The sequence below is a fragment of the Aethalodelphis obliquidens genome, unplaced genomic scaffold (genome assembly GCF_003676395.1).
Source record: "Aethalodelphis obliquidens isolate GAN/ISIS:26980383/991018 unplaced genomic scaffold, ASM367639v1 scaffold2, whole genome shotgun sequence".
Lineage (NCBI taxonomy): Eukaryota > Metazoa > Chordata > Mammalia > Artiodactyla > Delphinidae > Aethalodelphis > Aethalodelphis obliquidens.
The window spans coordinates 6,199,948-6,220,245 of record NW_020837946.1 but is presented as its reverse complement, the minus strand read 5'-3'; the positions used below and the strand labels follow the sequence as shown (position 1 = coordinate 6,220,245).

Sequence of the window (20,298 nt, the reverse complement as noted above, 5' to 3'; positions counted from 1 at the left end):
ACCCACCCCGATGTTTGCCTGGCCCTGTGCTCTTGTTTCGCAGCTCCTTGGTGTTTCCTCAATTAGCTCCGTGGCCTCGTGTGGTCCTTCTGGCCTCTTTTGCTGCAGCCTCTTCCAAGACCTTAGAAACAGCTCTTTTCCGTGCAATGATGGGAAGGCACCTTGTTGTTGTGATTTCCCGTCTGCACACTGTACTTACCATTTAACATAAAAGGGAGTGTGTGTTGTCCTCACGGCAACCTTACGTGTCCGTGGTTTTAGTCCTGTGAGGGACAGCTCACAGTAACTAACCTAAAGAGCCAGTGGCAGGTGGGGTTCAAATCCTGGTCCAGCCACGTGTGTGCTGTGTGCCCTGGGACGCAGCTTGGCGTCTCTGCCTCTCAGCTCCATTGCAGGTAAAAATGGGTGTAGCACCGACTTTTCTGCTGGGCGTCTCACCGACCGGCAGGACTAAACTCAAACTCACACGCTCAGATGAGGGTCTGTAGCCCGGAGCGACTCCCAGAGGGCCAGCCACTCACGTCCATTGCCTTCTCTGAGATTCCCAGACACACCTCTCCATCCTCCCTTCCAGACTCAGAGCTTCTGCAAGTCCCCATTCTAGGATCTGTCACCACCGGTCGCACAGATGTGCAAAGCAGAAGCCTCGATGTCACGTCCTTGACGCCTCCTATGACTTCCTCCCCCACCGCCAGTTCATCAGCTAGTTTTGTTGATTTTATCCCCTAAAGGTCTTTGAAATCCAGCCACTTTTTACCATCTCCACCACCGCTACCCTAAGCCATCCTCATCCCCTTCCCACGTGGCTCTTAGGCAGAACCTCCTCACGTCTCCCTCTGGCTCCTTGCGATCTGTGCTGCAGCCAGAGGGATCCTTGAATAAAGAGAATCTGATGTGTCACACCTCTGCGTCAAGCAGTCTAACGGCTATCCGTTGCTTTTAGTATAAAGATAAAAATGTTAACATGCTAACTGCACATCCTGTTCTCTCATTTCAACAGACCTTTCCAGTCCCCCTACCACAGGGCCTTTGCACGTGCTGTTCCCTCTCCAGATGCTCTGGGCACCCCATCTCTCCCCATTCATTTAGCTGGCTCCTACTCATCCTTCTGTCCTCAGTTCAGAGACGCTTCCTTCCTGTGGAACCGTTCTCAGATGAGGTGCCTCAGTTTGTGCCCACGGAGCACACTGTACGTGTCCTTCTTAGCACTTCTCAGGGGCTGAAATGTTCAACTTGTGTGATCAGTCATCTGCCTATTCTTCCAAAGAGGTTGGAAGCTCCCTGAGGGCAAAGACCATGTTTACCTTGCCTTCCTTTTTATCTTCCATCCTAGTGAAGTCCTGGCTTATAGTAGCTGCTCAATAAATACTTAAAAATTTTTTATTGAAGTCTAGTTGATTTACAGTGTTGTGTTAGTTTCAGGTGTACAGTAAAGTAAATCAGTTATACGTATGTTCACTCTTTTTTAGATTGGTCATTACATAGTATTGAGTAGAGTTCTCTGTGGTATACAGTAGGTCCTTATTAGTTAACTATTTTATATATAGTAGTGTGTATATGTCAGTCCTAAGGTATTCCTCCATTTCCCTCTGGTAACCATAAGTTTGTTTTCTACATCTGTGACTTTATTTCTGTTTTGTAAATAAGTTCATTTGTACCGTTATTTTTTGGTTCCAAGTATAAGCAATATCATATGATATTTGTCTTTCTCTTTTTAACTTACTTCACTCAGTATGACAATCTCTAGGTCCATCCCTATTGCTGCAAATGGCATTATTTCAATGCACTACTATTCAGTCAATACTTAGTGAGTAGATGGACGCCTGATTCTGAGGCTTACCCACGATAGAGTGCCTTGGAACAATGCCCAGCACGTTGCATGATCATCACACCTTTGTGGTGCCTTAGCGCTGCCCCCTCCAGAGGGTCCTCACATCGCCTGTCTGTTGTTGTATCCTCAGGTACCACGTACGACTTCTCCCACTGCACCTTCACGGGGAATGAGTCCAAGCCCCTGTGCGTGGAGCTGGACGAGCACAACTTGCCCCGCTTCCCCGAGTGGATCACCATCCCCCTGGTGTGCATCTACATGCTCTCCACCAACATCCTGCTGGTCAACCTGCTGGTCGCCATGTTCGGGTATGTGCTTGGCCATGCGCCGGCTGGGGGTCTGCGCCGGGCCGGGCCCCGTGCCAGGCGGGGCTGGGGGAATCGGGAGTGAGGCAGCAAAGGTCCACCCTCGAGGAGCTTATGATAGAGGTCTTCTGATAGGGGATTGGTGGTCTGGGGCGGGGAGAGGTCTTGAAGGGACTATATGAAGATATAGCGAGTCCTATAAGCTGTAACTAAGTTTTTGGACCCCAAAGACAGGTGCCTGTAACCCCCTCCAGCACGTTCAGACTGCACGTTTAGTGTCCATTTAGCAACGTCCCCGGAGCGCCGAGATGCTGGCCTGGCAATGACTGTGGCTCAGCTCGGCTCCCAGGTTCTCATTTTCTGTGGACTCCGTGGGATGGATTCTAGGGCTTAAGGGACTCAGCTTTTAGTTAGCTGCTGCTTTAAAATATTTAGTTTAAGTACAAATCAAGAGAGCAGAGTCAGGAGAGCAACCGTCCTTTGGGGCTCAAGTCTAATGAGGTTGGCGTGAGAACACGATGGCGACTGACACATCTTTTTTGCTTTTGGCCATTCTCTGTAATCCATTTAGAAAATCATGTTTATCTTGCCCCTTTGTCTTTCTTAGGAGCGTTTCAAAGAACCCCATGTGGTGGGTACAGTTGGGGGTACCTTAATTTTATGCTGTTGATGTGAGGTTATTCTGGGTACATGAATCCTGGCATAGACAGGCAAGCAGTTTAGAAACAAAATACAAATTAAAAAAAATTACCTGTTAAACTTTGGAGTGAAAGAAAAACCATAGTTGAAACCAGAAACTGAGAAACTGTGAAGGACAAGAAAAACACATTTAATTTCGTTAAACAGGATACCTCAGATGAAGTCATGTGATAAATGATAGACTGGGGGCAATGTTTGCCTAAGGTGAACAAAGGCTTCTCATTCTTACTATAGAAAGAGCTCCTGCAAATCGGTGAGAGAGAGATGAGCCAGTAGAAAATGGGCAGAGGAATGCAATTCAGAGAAATTCAAATGGCCACTAGCTGTAGGGGAAGGGGCTCAACCTCATGGGTGGGAAAGGTCAGCTGAAACCAACAAGGAGGTGTTGGTTTAGGATCCATCAGGTGAAGAGACATCATAAGAAGTGCTGGAGATGATGCTGGGAAATGGGCACTGCTCTGGGAATGTGAATTGTCTCCCAATTTTGGGAAAGTGATCTGAAAATAGCTATTAAAAAATATGCAAACCTTTGGCCCAACTCCTTCATGTCTGGGAATCTTTCCTAAAGATATCGAGGCAAAAAACATTTATTAGATCATTGTTTGATGCCTATCAATAAAGGGATGGTAAAGCAAAGCATGTCGTATCCATACCATGGAACGTTATGCAGCCCTTAAAAAGAAAAGCTGAGATTTATGTTTATTGACTTGGAAGGATGACATTTTGTTAAATATAAGAAGCTCAGTGCAGCCTTATATTTATGGCAAAATCTTATTTTCGGACAGTAAAAAACAAGAAATTTTTAAAAGGCAAGTATATATTTCACTCAACACAATGATCATATATTACTTCCATAATTTAGAAAAAAAGAATCAGAAGATAGCTGACGTATAGAGTCCTGAGGGGCACCAGGATTGTAGACGAGGGTCATCTTTCTTTGTCGGTCAGTGGCCTCCCGTTGAGTGAGGCTGGGTGGGGGGACATGTGCCTTTGGGGACATCACGCATCCAAGGGGCTGAGCCATGAGTGGTCATCTGGTCTTCAGGTGTACAGCGACGTCCTCCTCTATACCAGCTTCTACACCGTGGCCATGGTGGTGTTTCTAAAATGTCACTTCTCTGCTTAAAATTCTGGAAGGATTTCAGTATTTCCCCATAGTGTTCAAGGTAAATTTCAGCCTCCTCAGCTTCCTCCAAGGCCATCGACCTGGGCTTTGAAAACACCTTCAGGCTTCACCCCTGCTACCTGTCCCTGACAGGCATCCCACCTGTCCATCCCTAAACAGGGTGATCTGCCGTGCCTGACACTTTTGCAAATGTCACCCCTCTGCCGGCATTACCCGCTCTACCTTGACCGTCTCCTCCCCGTTCCTCTTGCCCTCCAAGGAGTCCAGCAGCATCCTTCGCCCGAGTGGTCCTCGTGCCCTCCCCACTGTGCATAGAGACCCCGTGGGCCCCCTTCACAGTGGTAGCTTCCTCTTCTTCCAGACCGTAAGCTCTGGAGAGTGGAGATTGTGTCCGTCTCAGCACCTGGCCCTTTCCATGAATGAAAAGAACAGGATTCTTTCTGCTTTTAGTTCATTTTTCAGTTTTAGTTAGGGGAATAGCTTCCTGGTCTGTTATTCACCAAGTAGTGTCAATGGTGAATGTCAGACCAGTGAGGGGTTCATCACATAGATGTATAACATCGGTTCTGTGCCAGGTGCCTGGGCCATGGAGATCATGTGGCCCTGTGTCCCACTCAGCCTTAAAGAGGGAATATGCACCCCACCCCACCCCCAACTCCATCACCGCCCCTAAAGTGGGGCCTGGGAAGGACTCAGGAATCCAGACGCCTATACTGCTTACGGGAAGCTGGACCATGTCAGAGGCTGCCAGAGGTCCCCGAGTCTGAGCTTGCAGAGAGAAGTGGCAGAGACGGGTGGTTGTGTATCCACGTGAGGGCAGAGAAGGGAGGACCGATTCCCAAACTCGAAGCAAGAGTGGGGAGGGAATGAGATGATTTGGGGTCCTATTTTATAGTGATAACCGATCCTGTCAACCTGTACATCGAACATTGGGTAGTCCCTGTAAAAACTGACCATTAATATAATATCTACAAAAATTAAACAGAAGGGCCGACAGCTCCCAACGCGATGGCCTTTGAGCTACACGAATTCAGTAGATCTCAGGAAGCAGAGTGCTTAGAGCTCTCCCGAGTCTGTGTGCTGTGAGCTGTTCACCAAAGCCATTCTTAAGGACCAGGCCAGTTTGTAATTCATTATCCCCATGACAGTCATAAAATGATAGAATTTGGAGCTGAGAGGGAAAGGAGTCAGGCCTGCGATTTTCAGGTTGAGGAAGTGGAAGTCGAGCAGCTCAGCGTCTGTGGCCCTGGCCGCACTGCCGTCCGTCTTGCCTGTGTGCACTCGAGGCTTGGACTTGAGTCTCTTCCCTGCGAGGCCCGAGCCGTTGGGCCACACCCCGCTGTTGCCTCATTCGGTGTGTAAGTGTGACCGCTGGGGAGCTCCCCTTCCCTTGGGGGATCCTTAGATTCATCTTGGGCTAAGGCAGAGGCCCTTTATCTGTTAATACCGGTCTGAGCAGCTAGAGTAGCCCCCTTGCCATCCTTGAGCTGACTCATCAGGACACTGTTTCTGATGGTTGTGATGGATATTCCGGGTTCACCCCAAGCCGATAGCTCCGGGCTGTGACCCCCGTCTGGTACCGCATCAGAATATTCATGTGAGAGCTTAACCGCGCACAGTGGCAACCTTTTGAACTGTAGCATAAATGTACACTTGGGAATTTTAAAGCAATATTGGAATGCTCTCTAGATGTTATTCAGCAGGGAAAATAAATGGGTGTAAACATCTGCGATGATTCCACATTAAAATTATCGATCACAGGCCCTATGCGGCTTATCAGAGGCACGAAGTGATCTTGAGGTCAGTAGATGACTCGGGGTCGTCTTAACACGGAGCTGTTAATGCTTTCAGGCACCGTGTCCTGAAGATAAATTCACCCACGGCATTTCTGCTGGAAAGGACTCATCAGATATGCCCCGTCTAAGATAATTTCTAAGAATAAAATATTTTTTTAATCTTAGGAATAATGTATGTTCATTATGAATATGTAGAAAAGTAGACAAAAGAAAATATCTCCTGGTACAGATTAAACGTTCCGGTGACTTCACCAGTCCCAGGCAGGCTACTGAAATGGGATGAAAAGAAGAAAAAGAGAGCAGATAATTGTAACAATAACAATAGCTAATATCGATACTTTTCTGTGCTAGGCACATCCAGGTGCTTCACATGTGCAGCCTCATTTAATTAGTCATCGTTTTTGTGTAGGTGTGGCTTTATAATCATTCATAAATGAGGAGTTGGAGGCAGAGAGAGGTTAAAGGCTCTGCTCTCTGAGCGGGGGATGGGCACATAGACAGTAACATAAGATGATGTGAAAAGATACAGTACGATACGAGCGGCACGAGAAACCCATTCACAAAGGACTCTGGTGCAGAGTCGGGGTTATTAATTGTGACAGATCTTGGGGGTGGGCAGCAGCGAATGGAGGAGACATTTGCTCAGAGGACCCTGTGAGCATTGTTTGGAGAGGGAGAGAAGCAGAGGAGATAAAGCTGTTCTGGGGAGAACTAGAGACTGCGGATGGGGGAAGGTCGGCAGGGGCTGGGTTATGGAGTGTTCCTTATGCCGTGTTAAGGAATGTGGACTTTTCCCTGCAGGTGAAGGGAGATTTCATGGGTCTTCACACAGGCAACGGCACAATCTTAGTTGTGTTACTTTGACAGAAACATGCTCAACAGTTAGCATTTCAAAACCAGTGCAGTGGAATCGCTGGCTGTCTCTTAGTGTTAGCGTCGATGTTTTTTTGGTGCTGCAGAGCGCGAGGGGAGCCAGGACGTGCGGAACGTTTTAACGCGCCCGCTGGGGCACTGAGTGGGTGCAAAAAGTCAGGGTCATCAAGGTTCACTGGATACTGCTGCAGTGTCTAGGAAGGAATGGCAGATGGAAAAATGTATGAAATCTGTGGAAAGCTTGGAAGAGGGGTTTCCCTGATTGCATTCTAGCTGGCAAGTTTCTCGTATTTCAGTTTCTTCTAAAATTCTGCCGTTGTTTTAACATCTACTTTTCCTTTGTGAATTTTTTGCAGACTTTTCATTCTGTTCTGTTCATCAGTCTTTCTATTTTGGTTTTTACTACCAAATGGCTTTAATTACTGATTTTTCAAAATCATTTTAACATCTGTTGTATGAGTGCCCTTCACTATTCTTACTCAGAACTTCCCCGGCTTTTCTTATATATTTAATCATGTGGAGAGCCTAAGGCTCATCTTCTGCAATCCTCTTTTCTTCCCTCTTCCAAAAAATTTCTTTAATGAATTTTATTGTGATGATGTTAACTTTGTAGAGCCATTTAGGGGAAGCTGACGTCTTTAAAACATGCCAGAAAAAATGGCGTGATTCTCCATTTATTCAAATACGTATAGTTTCCCAGTAAACTTTTATGGCTGTATTCACGTGGATATGGCCGATTTTTTGTTCCATTTTTTTTCTAGCTATTTGTGGTTGTGAGTGAGATATTTTTTCTATTATGTTTTTTCAATAACTACTTTTTGATATGCAGGAAGGCTATGAAGTATTGCTTACTTATTTTGGAACACGTCTCCTTACTGAATTCTTTTTTTTTTCCCCCCTCTCTTTTCCTTTTATCATATCATGGAAGTTTCCTCCTGTTTCTTATTTATTAAGCTCCTTCCTTTTTCTTCTTCTTTATTTCTTCTAATCAGACGTGGATGCTGCATGTTGCCAGGAGACTTTCTAGAAACAGCTTAAATGGTATTTGTCTTTTTGATCTGTGATGTATTATGAAAATGATGAATTATGTAAATGCCCTTAATATGGAGTCATCCATGTGTTCTTTGGTCAGGCAGATACTCTTTGAACGTACTGCCGAATTTCATCCACGTACAAGGCTATGTGAATCCTAAACATTTATCTCTTGGTAACATTTTCACCGTCAGTGGGTGTCTGAGAGTTTGTCTCTCCTGCTTCCTCTTCCTCTCGTGCTTATCTGAGGTGCTCAGCTGCTCTTAGGGGACAGAGCTCCCACCAGCTGGGCAGCTGAGGGCACTAGATATCACGGGAGATGTCAAGTCAAAGGGGACCTTGCAGAATTCCTCTCAGGGAAGACACTAGACGGCCAGTGGCTGGCAGGGACAGTGAGAGCCATCAGAGCTGGGTGGGCGAGAGCCTGAACACGAGAGTTGGCCCGTGTGCTGCTCTGGACATATGGGTTGGCTGAGCGGGGTGGGGATGTCGTGGCCCCAGAGCTCAGCCTGTCTGCTATAGAAATGGAAAACCATGTCTCAAAAGCATTAAAATTATTTGAGCAGAGCAGTTGGAAGCCTTCCCTGGGGAACCCTCATGTCCTGTTGGCCGAGTCTGGACCTGACTCTAGAGAAAAAGAACAATTTGGAAGGTTTGGGGTTGGATTTCGCCTCCAGGTCACATTTTGCTCATTCCTGCTGCTCTGTGGGGCAGGTGGACGTAAGTAAAGAAACCTCAGCATGGCCAGCCCCGGAAATGTGTTATTTGTGCAAAGTGGCTTTTGGGTATTAATGTCCAGTAATCAATCAGTTCACCCACACGCCCCCTGGGATGCAAATAAGGGCTTTTACCGTTTGCCCAGGAAAGGAGCGCTGCCCCCTGGATGCACGTGGACCCTGAGGTGCAGAGGAAGCAGAGGGTCCAGCAGGAGGCGCCTCGGAGCCTGCTGGGTTGTCCAGAGGAGCACATGGGGCAGTGAGGGGAGGCGGAGTTCTTCAAAAGGAAGAATGATACAGGGCTTCCCTGGTGGAGCAATGATTGAGAGTCCGCCTGCCGATGCAGGGGACGTGGGTTCGTGCCCCGGTCCAGGAGGATCCCACATGCCACGGAGCGGCTGGGCCCGTGAGCCATGGCCGCTGAGCCTGCACGTCCGGAGCCTGTGCTCCGCAATGGGAGAGTACTGCAAAAAAAAAAAAAAAAAAAAAGAAAGAAAGAAAAAAAAAACAAAAAAAAAAAGAATGATACAAACACCAACCCCTGTTGTGGGCACTGGCCTAAGTGCATTCCAGACCAGGGCTTGGTGGCTTTTTCTGCAGGGGCCAGCCAGGGTCTTGGCTTTGGCCAGATGTGCCGAAAGAAGCAGCGCTCGGTGACCCCGCACCCATCCCTGCCTCTTTGCTCGTGGGCCCTACAGAACAGGTTGGGTGTTAGATTTGGCCCCTGGGTCACAGTTTACCAATTCCTTTTCTAGGTGACCTGGAAGACTTCAGATGTTTTTCACTACCTCTGAGTAACCAGTTAAGCTAAAATGCAAATCTCTTCCCACTAGGACCCTTCTTGGCCACAGTTCCACTCGAAGCTCCCAAGGAAGGGAGGGAGAAGACACCTTCCCCAGCTCTAAGCATCTGAGTGTTCCTCCCTTCAACAGGAACTATTAACTCCTTCTGGATAAAACCTCAGCAAACAACATTCGATGCATTAAAATGGATGCAGTTTGGGTGTCTGTTGAGTTTTAGGGGGCAGTCAGTAGGATCCACGTTTGGCTAAATACGTAAGATTTTAAGATGCTCCTAGGGGCTCATTTGAATGGTGATACTTGTTCTGGACCAAAGTATGTAGTAAAACGTGATTCCTGGCACGTTCTTTGCCTGGACTTCGTTAACCTGGGCGTGCCTGCCGTCCTCTCTTATTGCAGTGACGGAAGCCCGCAGTGTCTTTTGCAGACACAGAATCAGCAGGGACTGGCGAGGACAGATAATGATGCTTGGTATTCGTCTTAGAGCAACCTGACCTACATTTGGAAGAAGCAGCAGGCTCACTGCCAGCTTCAGTTTGCTGCAGTCTCATGCATCACAGTCCTGTCTGCTTTTCAGCCAGAAAATCTGCCACATAGAGTTGACACTTGAATCAGTCAAGAAGCAGTTTTACATGCCTAGTAAAGGAGTTTACGTATAGTAGATACTCAACAAACATGCCTAGTAAAGGAGTTTACGTATAGTAGATACCCAACAAACATGCCTAGTAAAGGAGTTTACGTATAGTAGGTACTCAACAAACATGCCTAGTAAAGGAGTTTACGTATAGTAGGTACTCAACAAACATGAACTCCCTTTGCTTTAAAGAGCACACCCAGTTGAAGAGGCACTTGCTGGGAAAGCCTGCCCTGCCCTGCCCCCAGGACCTGGTGTAGAGCTCAGAGGGGTCTGATTCATCAGTAAACGCCAAGATAAGCAGAACCAAGCTTATAAGCAAAGCCACAACCGTGATCTGTGTAGGCTAGTGCTTTGCTCATGTATATGATCCCCACTTGGCTAAAGATATTTAAGTCTCAGGTTGTCGTGCACTGAGGGGTAAGCGTGAGGTCTCACGACGGATGTATCCCATGTCTCTGCCTGCAAGGTTTGGCCTCTGAAGTTCTGGCCTCTGATGTGTTTACCCCGAATTTGGAGAATTTAATCTATCTGCAGCCAGGATTTGCTGTTAGGCAATTTTAAGGGGTTTGTTGCTGCTTCTCTGGCTTTTGAAGGAGTGATCTGGTGTTAACGATAAAAGTATCTCAGATGATTGAACTTCAACAAATGGTAAAATGCTTCACAGTTATCTTTTACTAAGTAGTCCAACCCGATCCTTTTGACATGGAGCACGGCTCAAAACATTCACGCTCCACGTCGTGAGGTGGCATCGTGTACTGACAGAGCACATGGGCACTGGGCTGGATTTCGGGGTCCAGATTTTGGCTTCATCACCTGCCAGTCGGGGGACCCAGACAATTTACCTACCCCTGTTGTGCCTCAGTTTCTTGATCTGTTAATCACAGATGATAATAGCACTTAACGTTCTACAGAGAGCTGTTTGCAGACTAAATCAGCTAATACAAGTAGACTGCTTAGAACAGTGTCTGGTATGTAACAAGTGTTAGCTACTCAACAATCTTGGTTTAATGTGTAACAGGTAAGTTAGTGGAATAGTCAGACGTTTTCCGGATAAATAGACATTTTCCTAGTTCTTTGTTATGGGATCCGTTTCTCCCTGTGAACTGTGGTTTACGTAGTGAGATTGTGTTGTGAGTACAAGTTTGAGCCTCACTATTTTCACTCACATGTAAGCATTTGCCCAAAATATAAAAGTTAGTCATAAACGTATTTTTTAACGGCAGCTGCATCGTGTAATCACATTGATTGGCCATAACTTGTGATATATTTTCTTAGTGTTGAACATTTTGGTTGTTCAATGCTGCTGGGTGGAAAGTGGGAGCGGCTATTACTCAATGCTGTGGCAGACACCCATGTGTGATATCCATTTCTATATTTTCTTTTCTCAGTATCTCCTTATTCTTAGGTTAGATTTCCAAGAAGGAAAATCAGTGGGTCAAATGGATAAATATTTTTAAGGTCCCTGATAAATATTAACGAACTGCTCTCCCAGGTTGTTTATAATTAAGCTCCCACAGTGACGTTGGCAACTTACTCCTCCGAGAGGCGCCACGTTGGGCCTCTGGGTATCGAACACAATACCGGACTAATGGAAAAAGGGAACCCTTGAAAGGTCTTGAAACACGCCTCTACTGTGTGGGCGCTTGGCGGGTCCTTCAGCCATGCCCTGCCTGCCCCCTCGCAGGCAGGAATCATTTTAAAGTTCATTGAACAGTCTTTTGTGATTAAAAAAAAAAAAAACAAAATAACAAAAGCCAGACCCAGTTTTGGCCCAGCATGAACGGAAGGGTGCCTGAGTTGCTCAGGCCCCGATACCATCATAGATTCTTCTCTCCTATGGCAGTGAGAGCTTGGTACCAATATCACCATATTTGGCAATGAAATGGCCAGGCCTATGGAAAGCTGAGGCTTGACCTTCTCTCCCCCCCCCTCCCCCCACCAGCTACACCGTGGGCACCGTCCAGGAGAACAACGACCAGGTCTGGAAGTTCCAGAGGTACTTCCTGGTGCAGGAATACTGCAACCGTCTCAACGTTCCCTTCCCGTTCGTGGTCTTCGCCTACTTCTACATGGTGGTCAAGAAATGCTTCCGTTGCTGCTGCAAAGAGAGGAGCGCAGAGTCTTCCGCCTGCTGTGAGTGGCTCATCCGTTGTGCTGGGGCTTAAAGGCAGGGATTCATTCTGGGGGAGCGTGTCGGGTCCACATCTCAACAGGAAGGGTTAGTCACAGTTATTTCAGCGCTCACAGGTGTCTGTCTGTAAAGTTCAGGCATCGAGCCCCCCAGTGACTTACTCGAGAGAAAGAGTAGTTTTGTTTTTTGAATTTACAGAGCACAATATTAATATTTTAGTAGACTTTACAATACTTAGAGCAGTTGTCCATGCCCACAGGTTTTTTTTCTTTTCTTTTTTTAATGGTAGTGTCATCATAGCTGTTTTATTTTATTTTTTTATTGAAGTATGGTTGATTTACAATGTTGTGTTAATTACTGCTAGACAGCAAAGTGATTCAGTGATACATATATATGCATTGAAAGAGTAGATTAAGAAGGCCTTCTAGATCTGCCGGGACAGCCTTATTCCAGGGGGCTCACTTGTGGATGTACATGATAATGATGTAAATAGGATGTTCAGCGAGCAGGATTCATGGGGTGCGTCAAAAGCTCTCTGTTGCTTGTGTGACATTTATTCTCTGGGAGATCTTAGCTTTTTTTTTTTATTTTAACATCTTTATTGGGGTATAATTGCTTTACAATGGTGTGTTAGTTTCTGCTTTATAACAAAGTGAATCAGTTATACATATACATATGTTCCCATATCTCTTCCCTCTTGCGTCTCCCTCCCTCCCACCCTCCCTATCCCACCCCTCCAGGCGGTCACAAAGCACCAAGCCGATATCCCTGTGCCATGCGGCTGCTTCCCACTAGCTATCTACCTTACGTTTGGTAGTGTATATATGTCCATGCCACTCTCTCACCCTGTCACAGCGTGAAGTAAGTCAGAAAGAGAAAGACAAATACCGTATGCTAACACATATATATGGAATTTAAGAAAAAAAAAATGTCATGAAGAACCTAGGGGTAAGACAGGAATAAAGACACAGACCTACTGGAGAACGGACTTGAGGATATGGGGAGGGGGAAGGGTGAGCTGTGACAGGGCGAGATCTTAGCTTTGATTCCAGCAGGGGTCATGACTTTCCTGGTCGTTCTTAGAGAACTAGAAAAGCTTATGATGACTTTACTTGGTAAAACAGTCTCAATTTAGAAATTAGGACCTGCAGTCCAATAGATTAAGCAGCCCATTCATCGTCATTCAGAGGGGAGACTCCTCTTACCCTGAGGCCGCTCTCAGCCGGTGGAGTTGTCGGGAAGGATGGGCTGCTGGCTTTTCTCTCTTTCTTATTCGCTTCCCTCCCACTCGCTCACCAGCTGCTGTTCCTGACCTTCTCCGGGTTGGAGCACAGGGAGAAGGGAGGGGAAAGAGCAGAAATGCTGTTTAGCAACGGTGGCGCTGCCCTGGGCTGGCTCTGTGCTTCCTGGCCTGGTGCGAGCTTAAAACTGACCCTCTGCTGTGTGGGCGCTTGGCGGGTCCTTCAGCCATGCCCTGCCTGCCCCCTCGCACCAACCACAGCTCCCGGGACTTGGCGATGCTCTCTCTGGGGGCCGCTGCCCCACAGGAGCCTCTGGTTTCCAGGGGTGCACTCTGCACAGACTCTCCCTGCTGGGGACTGTGGAGTTTGTTCTCCCTCTCACGTGGTCACCCAGCTCCTCAGCCCCGACAAACTCCGGGCAGACGGATCCCCACCTAGCCCCTCTCCTTGCCCCTGCCGTGGGAGCCGGAATCTCTGACCCCTGACCCTCAGTCACACCTGGGTCCCCATCGTTTTGGCTGCAGGGAGCGCACATCTGGCTCTCTTCCCCACGACCCGAGGTGTACTTAACGCCCCTTCCTGGAGCCACTGAGCTGCACACATCTCCCTCACCCACAAACTTGTTTCAACCAAATTCAGCACAAGGGAGGGAGAGGCCTATTTTCATTCATCTGGATGTCTGGATGCAAAGGAAAAGATGGAAAGGGCACCACTGGCTTGTACACTTTGTCTTCTAGCCTCAGACTTAAGCTGGGGACTCCATCTCCCGGTGGGTGGATAGGCGTGCAGCCATAGGACTGACGTCTGCACAGCGACGGGGCCCAGGCACTTTGGGGTCCACACAGTTCTTTTCATTTCTTTTAAAAATCAGAAGAAAAAGAAAGAACTCTTAGGTGACAGAAAACCTATTGGTATATACTTGTCCTTATACCAACCCAGTCATATATCTTTTTCGTATTTTCTTGATCCAGGAAGGGGCCCACAATGGCAAAAGTGCCGAGGGCCTAGGGTGGCTGACTTGTCCCGGTTTGCCCAGAACGTCCCTGTCTTAGCCCTGAGCCTCCTGCATTCTGTATGTCCACTTAGGGTGACTGACTTGTCTCAGTTTGCCGGGGACCATCCCTATTGTAAAACTACAGGTCCTGCATCTCAGGAACCCTGTCAGTTCAGGGGCTGCTGGTCACCCAGCAGTGTCCCCGTGTGCTGACTAGGGAGGCAGAGTTAGTGACGCAGGTTGGACCCAGCCCTGGTACCTGCGGGATTTCCATACCCAGTCCCATTCTTGAGAAAAACAAGTAGATCTGAGTCTCTAAGCAGATCTGTTGTGTCTTATTGTGAAACAACCCTTTGAAATCTGGTTCCCTAAAACTACCACTGTTTATCTGCCCCTGACTCCATGGGTCAGTCCTGGGCTGGTCTCTGCCCCTTGTGGTGTCTGGCTGTTGGCAGGTAGGCTATGGGCTGGCGGGTCCCAGTGTCCATGTGTGCTCACATGTGTGGGGTTGGCTGGGCTGTCATCAGGGAGCCTCAGTCTCCTCCAGCTCAGGCTCCCACAGTTGGAGCCTAGACTCCCACAAAAAGCAGAAGCTGCGTAGCCTCTGAGGCCCTGGGCTCAGAAAGTCAGATGACATCACTTCTGCCACGTTCTATTGGTCAAAGCAAGTCACAGGCCCACCCACCTCAAGGGAGAGCAGCCTACACACGGGGTGGGCAGAATCTGTGGCCCTGTTTTGCCGTTTATCACACCAGGCATCCCCTGAACAAGCTGGATGAGCTGCTCTCTGGAGAGTGCCCTCCCCCCACAAGCCCCCGCCCCCGCCCCCGCCCTGTCCCGCTCCCACGCTGGCCTATCGAGAGAAAGCAAGGTTCTCCCCGCCCTCCCCACCCAGGCATCACAGCTGAGCTGAGTCCTTGCCACTGGGGGCGGTGTGCATGCGGGCTTCTCTCTCATTAACTCACCTGACATGTTAAACCTCGATCTGACACACTAGAAATGAAAACATGTCTCAGTCCAGAATTATCTTTGATGCCTCGAACAGTTTAGAATAAAAATTTCTCAGCTATAATGGCTGTAACTGCATTCACCATAGGGAAGTTCTCGATACCTAGGCTGACCCTATGTACGTCTACAGCCCTATTTGCTGTGCTTTTCCAGAGCCTCAACAGCGTAGACAGCTGAGCGTGGACCTTTAAGAAACAGCTTCTTGATCGCTCTCAGTCCTTTGCTGCTTTTTCTTTGCCACTTTCTAAAATGATATAGTTTCATGAGCAATTGGAATATCTGCTGTGTTTTCCTTCCTTGAAACAACCTTTCCTGAGCACTTCCTTTCTGAGCAGGATCTGTGATAGATGCGGATGGCCTAGAAAAGTACCAGCTTGGTTCCAGAAAATGACCTCCAGCAACGGGGATAGAAGTGGGTGCCTCAGTGTTTATGAACTATCCAGTTAGTCTGATCACTTAGATTCTAGACAACCACCAAGAACCAATGAAAACATTCTCATGAAATGTCTAAATAGAGTGATAAAAAAGGAAAATCACTGAGTTCTTATAAATTCCAAAAGCAAGAGCCTACCAACCTCATTTCCTGCCACCGTTGTCTTTGGAAGATTTTTGTAAAACCCACCCCACATTTTCTGCAGATCTGGGTTTAAAAACGGAGGGAGTGCAGGGATGGATGGATACGGTGCATGGGAAAGACAAGCAAAGCGTGAAGAGGAGCCTTCCCTACCTGTGCACACGAACGAGAAATAACTGTAAAAGTATTACAGGAGGCGTTCATTTCTTTACACACATCTACTCTCAGTTCTGTGAAAGGGGCCTGGGGATCATTAATTCAACAAATATGCATCAGGAGCCCACCAGGCGGCAGCCAGGCACTGTGGAAATGGTGCTAGCGGCTAACCTTGCCCTCAAACAGGGCTCATAATCTCAGGAGAAGAAAGAAAACGAGAAAGCCTTAATAGAGAAGTGTAGGAAGCATGAATTTAGAGAATGTGCAGGGTGCCATGATAGCCACATTGTGGACATTTACACCCCAGACTAGAGTGAGTCAGGGGAGACTTCCTGGAGGAAGGGGATATTGAAACTGAGACCTAAGAGGATGAGTTGGAATTAACCAGGCAAAGGCATAGATGCTGGGAGGGGCCCAGAGAGTGAGGAGCGGTCAGAGAGAAAAGTTACAGAGGTCAGAGGACAGGTGGGAGGGGTCCAGGGGGCCAAGGGTTACAGGGAGACTAATGAAAGACCCTGGTCTGTGTCCCACAGCCAGATTCTAGCCCCACACAGTCTCCTGCCTCCCGTCCTCTGCCTGCTGTGTCACAGTGTACATCCTGAGTCCCAGGGGAAGGAAAAAATGCAGACAGAAGACACGATAGTGCAAGAAATGGTCACATAAATCGTGAAACACCCTCTTGCTGATTGAACTGATTTCCCTCAAGAGGGAAGTGAGCAAAGAAACTCCCAGGGCCAAGCAGCAGACACCCTCAGCTCACTGTGTAAAATGATGCTTCTCAGATCCTGACGTTCGTTCTCCTGACTCGGGGAAGAGCAGTCAGTTTAGGGTTTGGAGAGTGGGGCAGGATCTTGAGATGTGTCCCCCGAATGGATCACTATGGGTAAGAAGAAAAGTCTCCGTTAAATAGCAAAAAACTGGGTGTTGGGGGCAATTTGGGGAAGGGAGAATCTAAGGGAGAATCCAGTACAAACGATGAAAGGAACACCGTTGGGCTGGTCTTGTCTCCAGTTTACTGAATTTTGTCCGGATGCGTTAGAGCTTGTCTGCTTTGTCTGTGTCTTATTCCTACTGTTTACTGTGCTGTGTCTCCCTGGGGCTGCTGGCTGTGCGTTTACGTGTTGCCCTCTGGTCTTTTCTTTATTGCACCTGGTGAAATGGTCAATGACTACCATCATGGGATTCACGTTCTGTATTGGGCCAATCATTCCTGTCCCTTTAGTGTATCCCCAATATTTTGATGATTCAGAAAGTAAAAAATACGATCTTTACTAACCTAGACATGATAATTGGTGGAACTTGCCAAGAACCATCATTTTTTGTGGGATTCCTTAACTACACAGAAAAATGGAGGAGAGATACTCAGGAACATGACCTTAAATATTAGTCATAACTTACTTCTGTGTTATCCCTGGGGCCATGATCTCCTAAAGTCTGGCTTTCAGAATGTAAATGTACCAACGACCCCCATCTCGTGTCACAGTTTAAAGAATCCTCATCGTCAACTCTTTTAACAGCATTATTTCAAGACGTTAAATGGCAGTTTGGGGAATGTCATTAGCTATCACACATATGTAAATGCCTTTCCTAATGAAGAAAGGTGTTTTGACAATTTGGATAAGTTGCTGTCTTTCCCCTCATCATTTTGCCATGGAGGACAAAGTGAGTCATTTCTAACGAAAAGAATGAAAAGTCTTTATATCTGGGATGGGAACTGAAAGTTGAGACCTGGAATTGGTACTCAAAGACCACACCCAAAGATCAGAGGTGCGTAATGAAGTGTCTCAGAACTATCTTTGAGTCCGTTTGAAGCCATGTCATGGATGAGTGTCTGCAGAACCTGAGGGAGAGCTCAGGGGACCAATCCATGCCACAGATTTGGAGACAAGTGCAAAGTAAATTTAGGAAACGTATTGCTGACTAGAGGCTCCGGCAAAAAGTTTCATACTTCTTCCTGAATCGTTCCAGAGAACAAAAACAAATGATGGATAAAAGTTGTGGGGAGGAAGATTTGACGCAATATAAAGGCAAAGCAATGTCTAACCATTAGTGCTGTCTGGAAATGACGTGATACCCTGTGAGGTAGTGAATTCCCTATCACTAGTGGGATTCCAGTTGGGGGTGGGTAGGTAGAGGGGCCGTATGGGATGAAGGTCCACTCTCCAAAGTTACATTGTGTTCAGCCCAGGATCAATGGAACCAGGAAACTCGGTGTTATAGGTAAGGACGAATCAGTCCTCCAGATTCAGGATGGGTTGAGAAGGCAGAACGAAATGCATTACATTCCCCCCAAACTTATTTAACAGTTAAGTACAAGAAAGAACATAAAAATGAAAACAAATCCCCCAACCTGGCCAGCAAGTGGACAAGAGCTTCAACTAGAGAAAGCAAACAGGTCAGAAATGAGCTGTGTTAAATCTGCACCTGTGTCCCTGGTAGGCCCCTGGGAAAGTGATGCTCTCACAACAATCGGAGAAACAGACAGTGAGCCATGGATGTTCTCTTCTAACAGTTCTTAGTCTCAGGAAGGAATAGAGAAATAGGGAGAACGGGAGACCACAGGACAGGATCCTTTAGACTTCTGGGGGGACCTGGTCACCGCCTGCTCATTTGTTTCTCCTTAGGGATGCCTAATTCCGGAACCACAGCATCCTGTGGTTGTCGAATCTCCTCATGGTAATTCATTTCCTACCTTTACTTTGCATTTGCCGCCAGTGATAGGACAATCATGGGGTTTAAGCTTAAAATTGCTCTTCTTTAGAGGAAAATGCAAGATTTTTCAAATAACTTTCAGAAAAGGTAGAATCCAAACTTCCATTTTTGGTACTTTCTTGGTGACATCTTCAAGTAATGGTAAAAAATATGCTACCCAGTCATTGCATTTTTATAAAATTTGCTGTTTTTCATGATTGAAGAAGTAATCCAAGCTCATTTATAAAATGTTCAAAAAACACAGAAAAGCACAGTTAAGAAAGAGCAAAGAGCAGATATAACCCACCATCCAGAGATAGATATTGATAACGTATCGGTATTCATTCTATTATTCTTGTGTGGGTGTATGATAATTAGATTGCTCTGTGCGTACACATTCAAAATCTAATTTGTTCATTTGACTAATAATCTCCCAGAGAACCTCTCCCATAGCCATAAATATACGTCTTTATAACAATTTTTAACTGTGGAATATTCCAGCCTATGGGTATACCATACCCAATTTAACCAACCCCTTGTTAAACACGTGGATTGTTTCTCCTCTTTTGTTACTATATAACACTATGAGAAACAGTTTTATGTATTCATTTTTGAGCATATCAGTGATATTTTCCTTTGAGTTCTTTCTAGAAGAGAAATTTCTAGATACAGTGTATGTACTTTTGATATGTCTGCCCCCCTTCCCATCCCTCATTCCCTGAGGCTGTAACAATTTACAGATTTTCCCATTATGTGGGAAACCTGTTTGTTTACATCTCCAACAGAGAGTACAGCCATTATTTTAGCCTCTGCTAATTTTCCAGTTTGGTTGTGACAATGCTACGTCATCGTTTCAATCAGCATTTCCTTGACGGTGAGAGAGGCTGGACATTTGGTCATTGGTCCTTCTTACTCTTTAGCCACCTGAATTCAGGAGAACCTATCCTCTCCATTGATTATTAAGTACTCCTATCGGGCTTCTACATACATTTCGTTTGAGGAAAAGACACTGGAGATGACTTTGCTAGGAAAAATCCACTTGAAAGAAATTCCGTTAGGAATTATTTTCTAAAGTGAATAACCACCGTTTAAAAATAAATCTTTATTTGCTATATAGGAGTTGCTTCAATCCTGCCACTTCTGTATGTCTTTGACTCCCAATTAATTCTTTTTATATCTAGGAAGATCTTAAAACAGTTCCTAAACTCTAACATGTAGATGAACACATTGAAAAGTAAACACGAGATACATATATTCCAAGTGGACACTTGCGTGAACGTATGTGCTTTTCTTTCCCCGTGAATTCACGTGGAGGATTGCTGTCCATTGCACTAGTACCTGAAACACAGGTGACAGGTTGATTTGTTCCTTTGTTTGCTTGCCATCTGAAAGGTTAAGACACTGTAAAAAAAAAAAAAAAAAAAATTGAACTAAAAATCTTGCTGGAACATTCCCCAGGCTAATTTTGCAGCACACCTGGCTTAGGTGAGAGGAAAAAACTAAACATCAGAATTAGCCTTGAGGTCTACACCCAGACTGCCTATTTCAAGAGGGTAGGAATGAGGTCCAGGGATGATTTTCCTCTCCTCCAAACTTTCTACCCCCGTGTTAGGTTGAGAATAGACAATCCATCAGTAATTATCCACCTGAATAATCAGAGTAGTATTTTTTTTTTTTTTTTTTTTTTT

At 46.4% G+C, this 20,298-nt stretch overlaps 1 protein-coding gene across 1 annotated transcript in view; it reads left to right on the top strand.

The window, feature by feature from the left end:
* TRPM8 (transient receptor potential cation channel subfamily M member 8) overlaps positions 1–20,298 on the top strand; it is a 90,556-nt gene that overhangs the window by 61,012 nt on the left and 9,246 nt on the right. The window contains exons 20-21 of the mRNA XM_027117662.1: positions 1,962–2,139; positions 11,758–11,948. Coding sequence (XP_026973463.1) covers positions 1,962–2,139; positions 11,758–11,948 — 369 coding nt within the window. The remainder of the gene's footprint in view (positions 1–1,961; positions 2,140–11,757; positions 11,949–20,298) is intronic.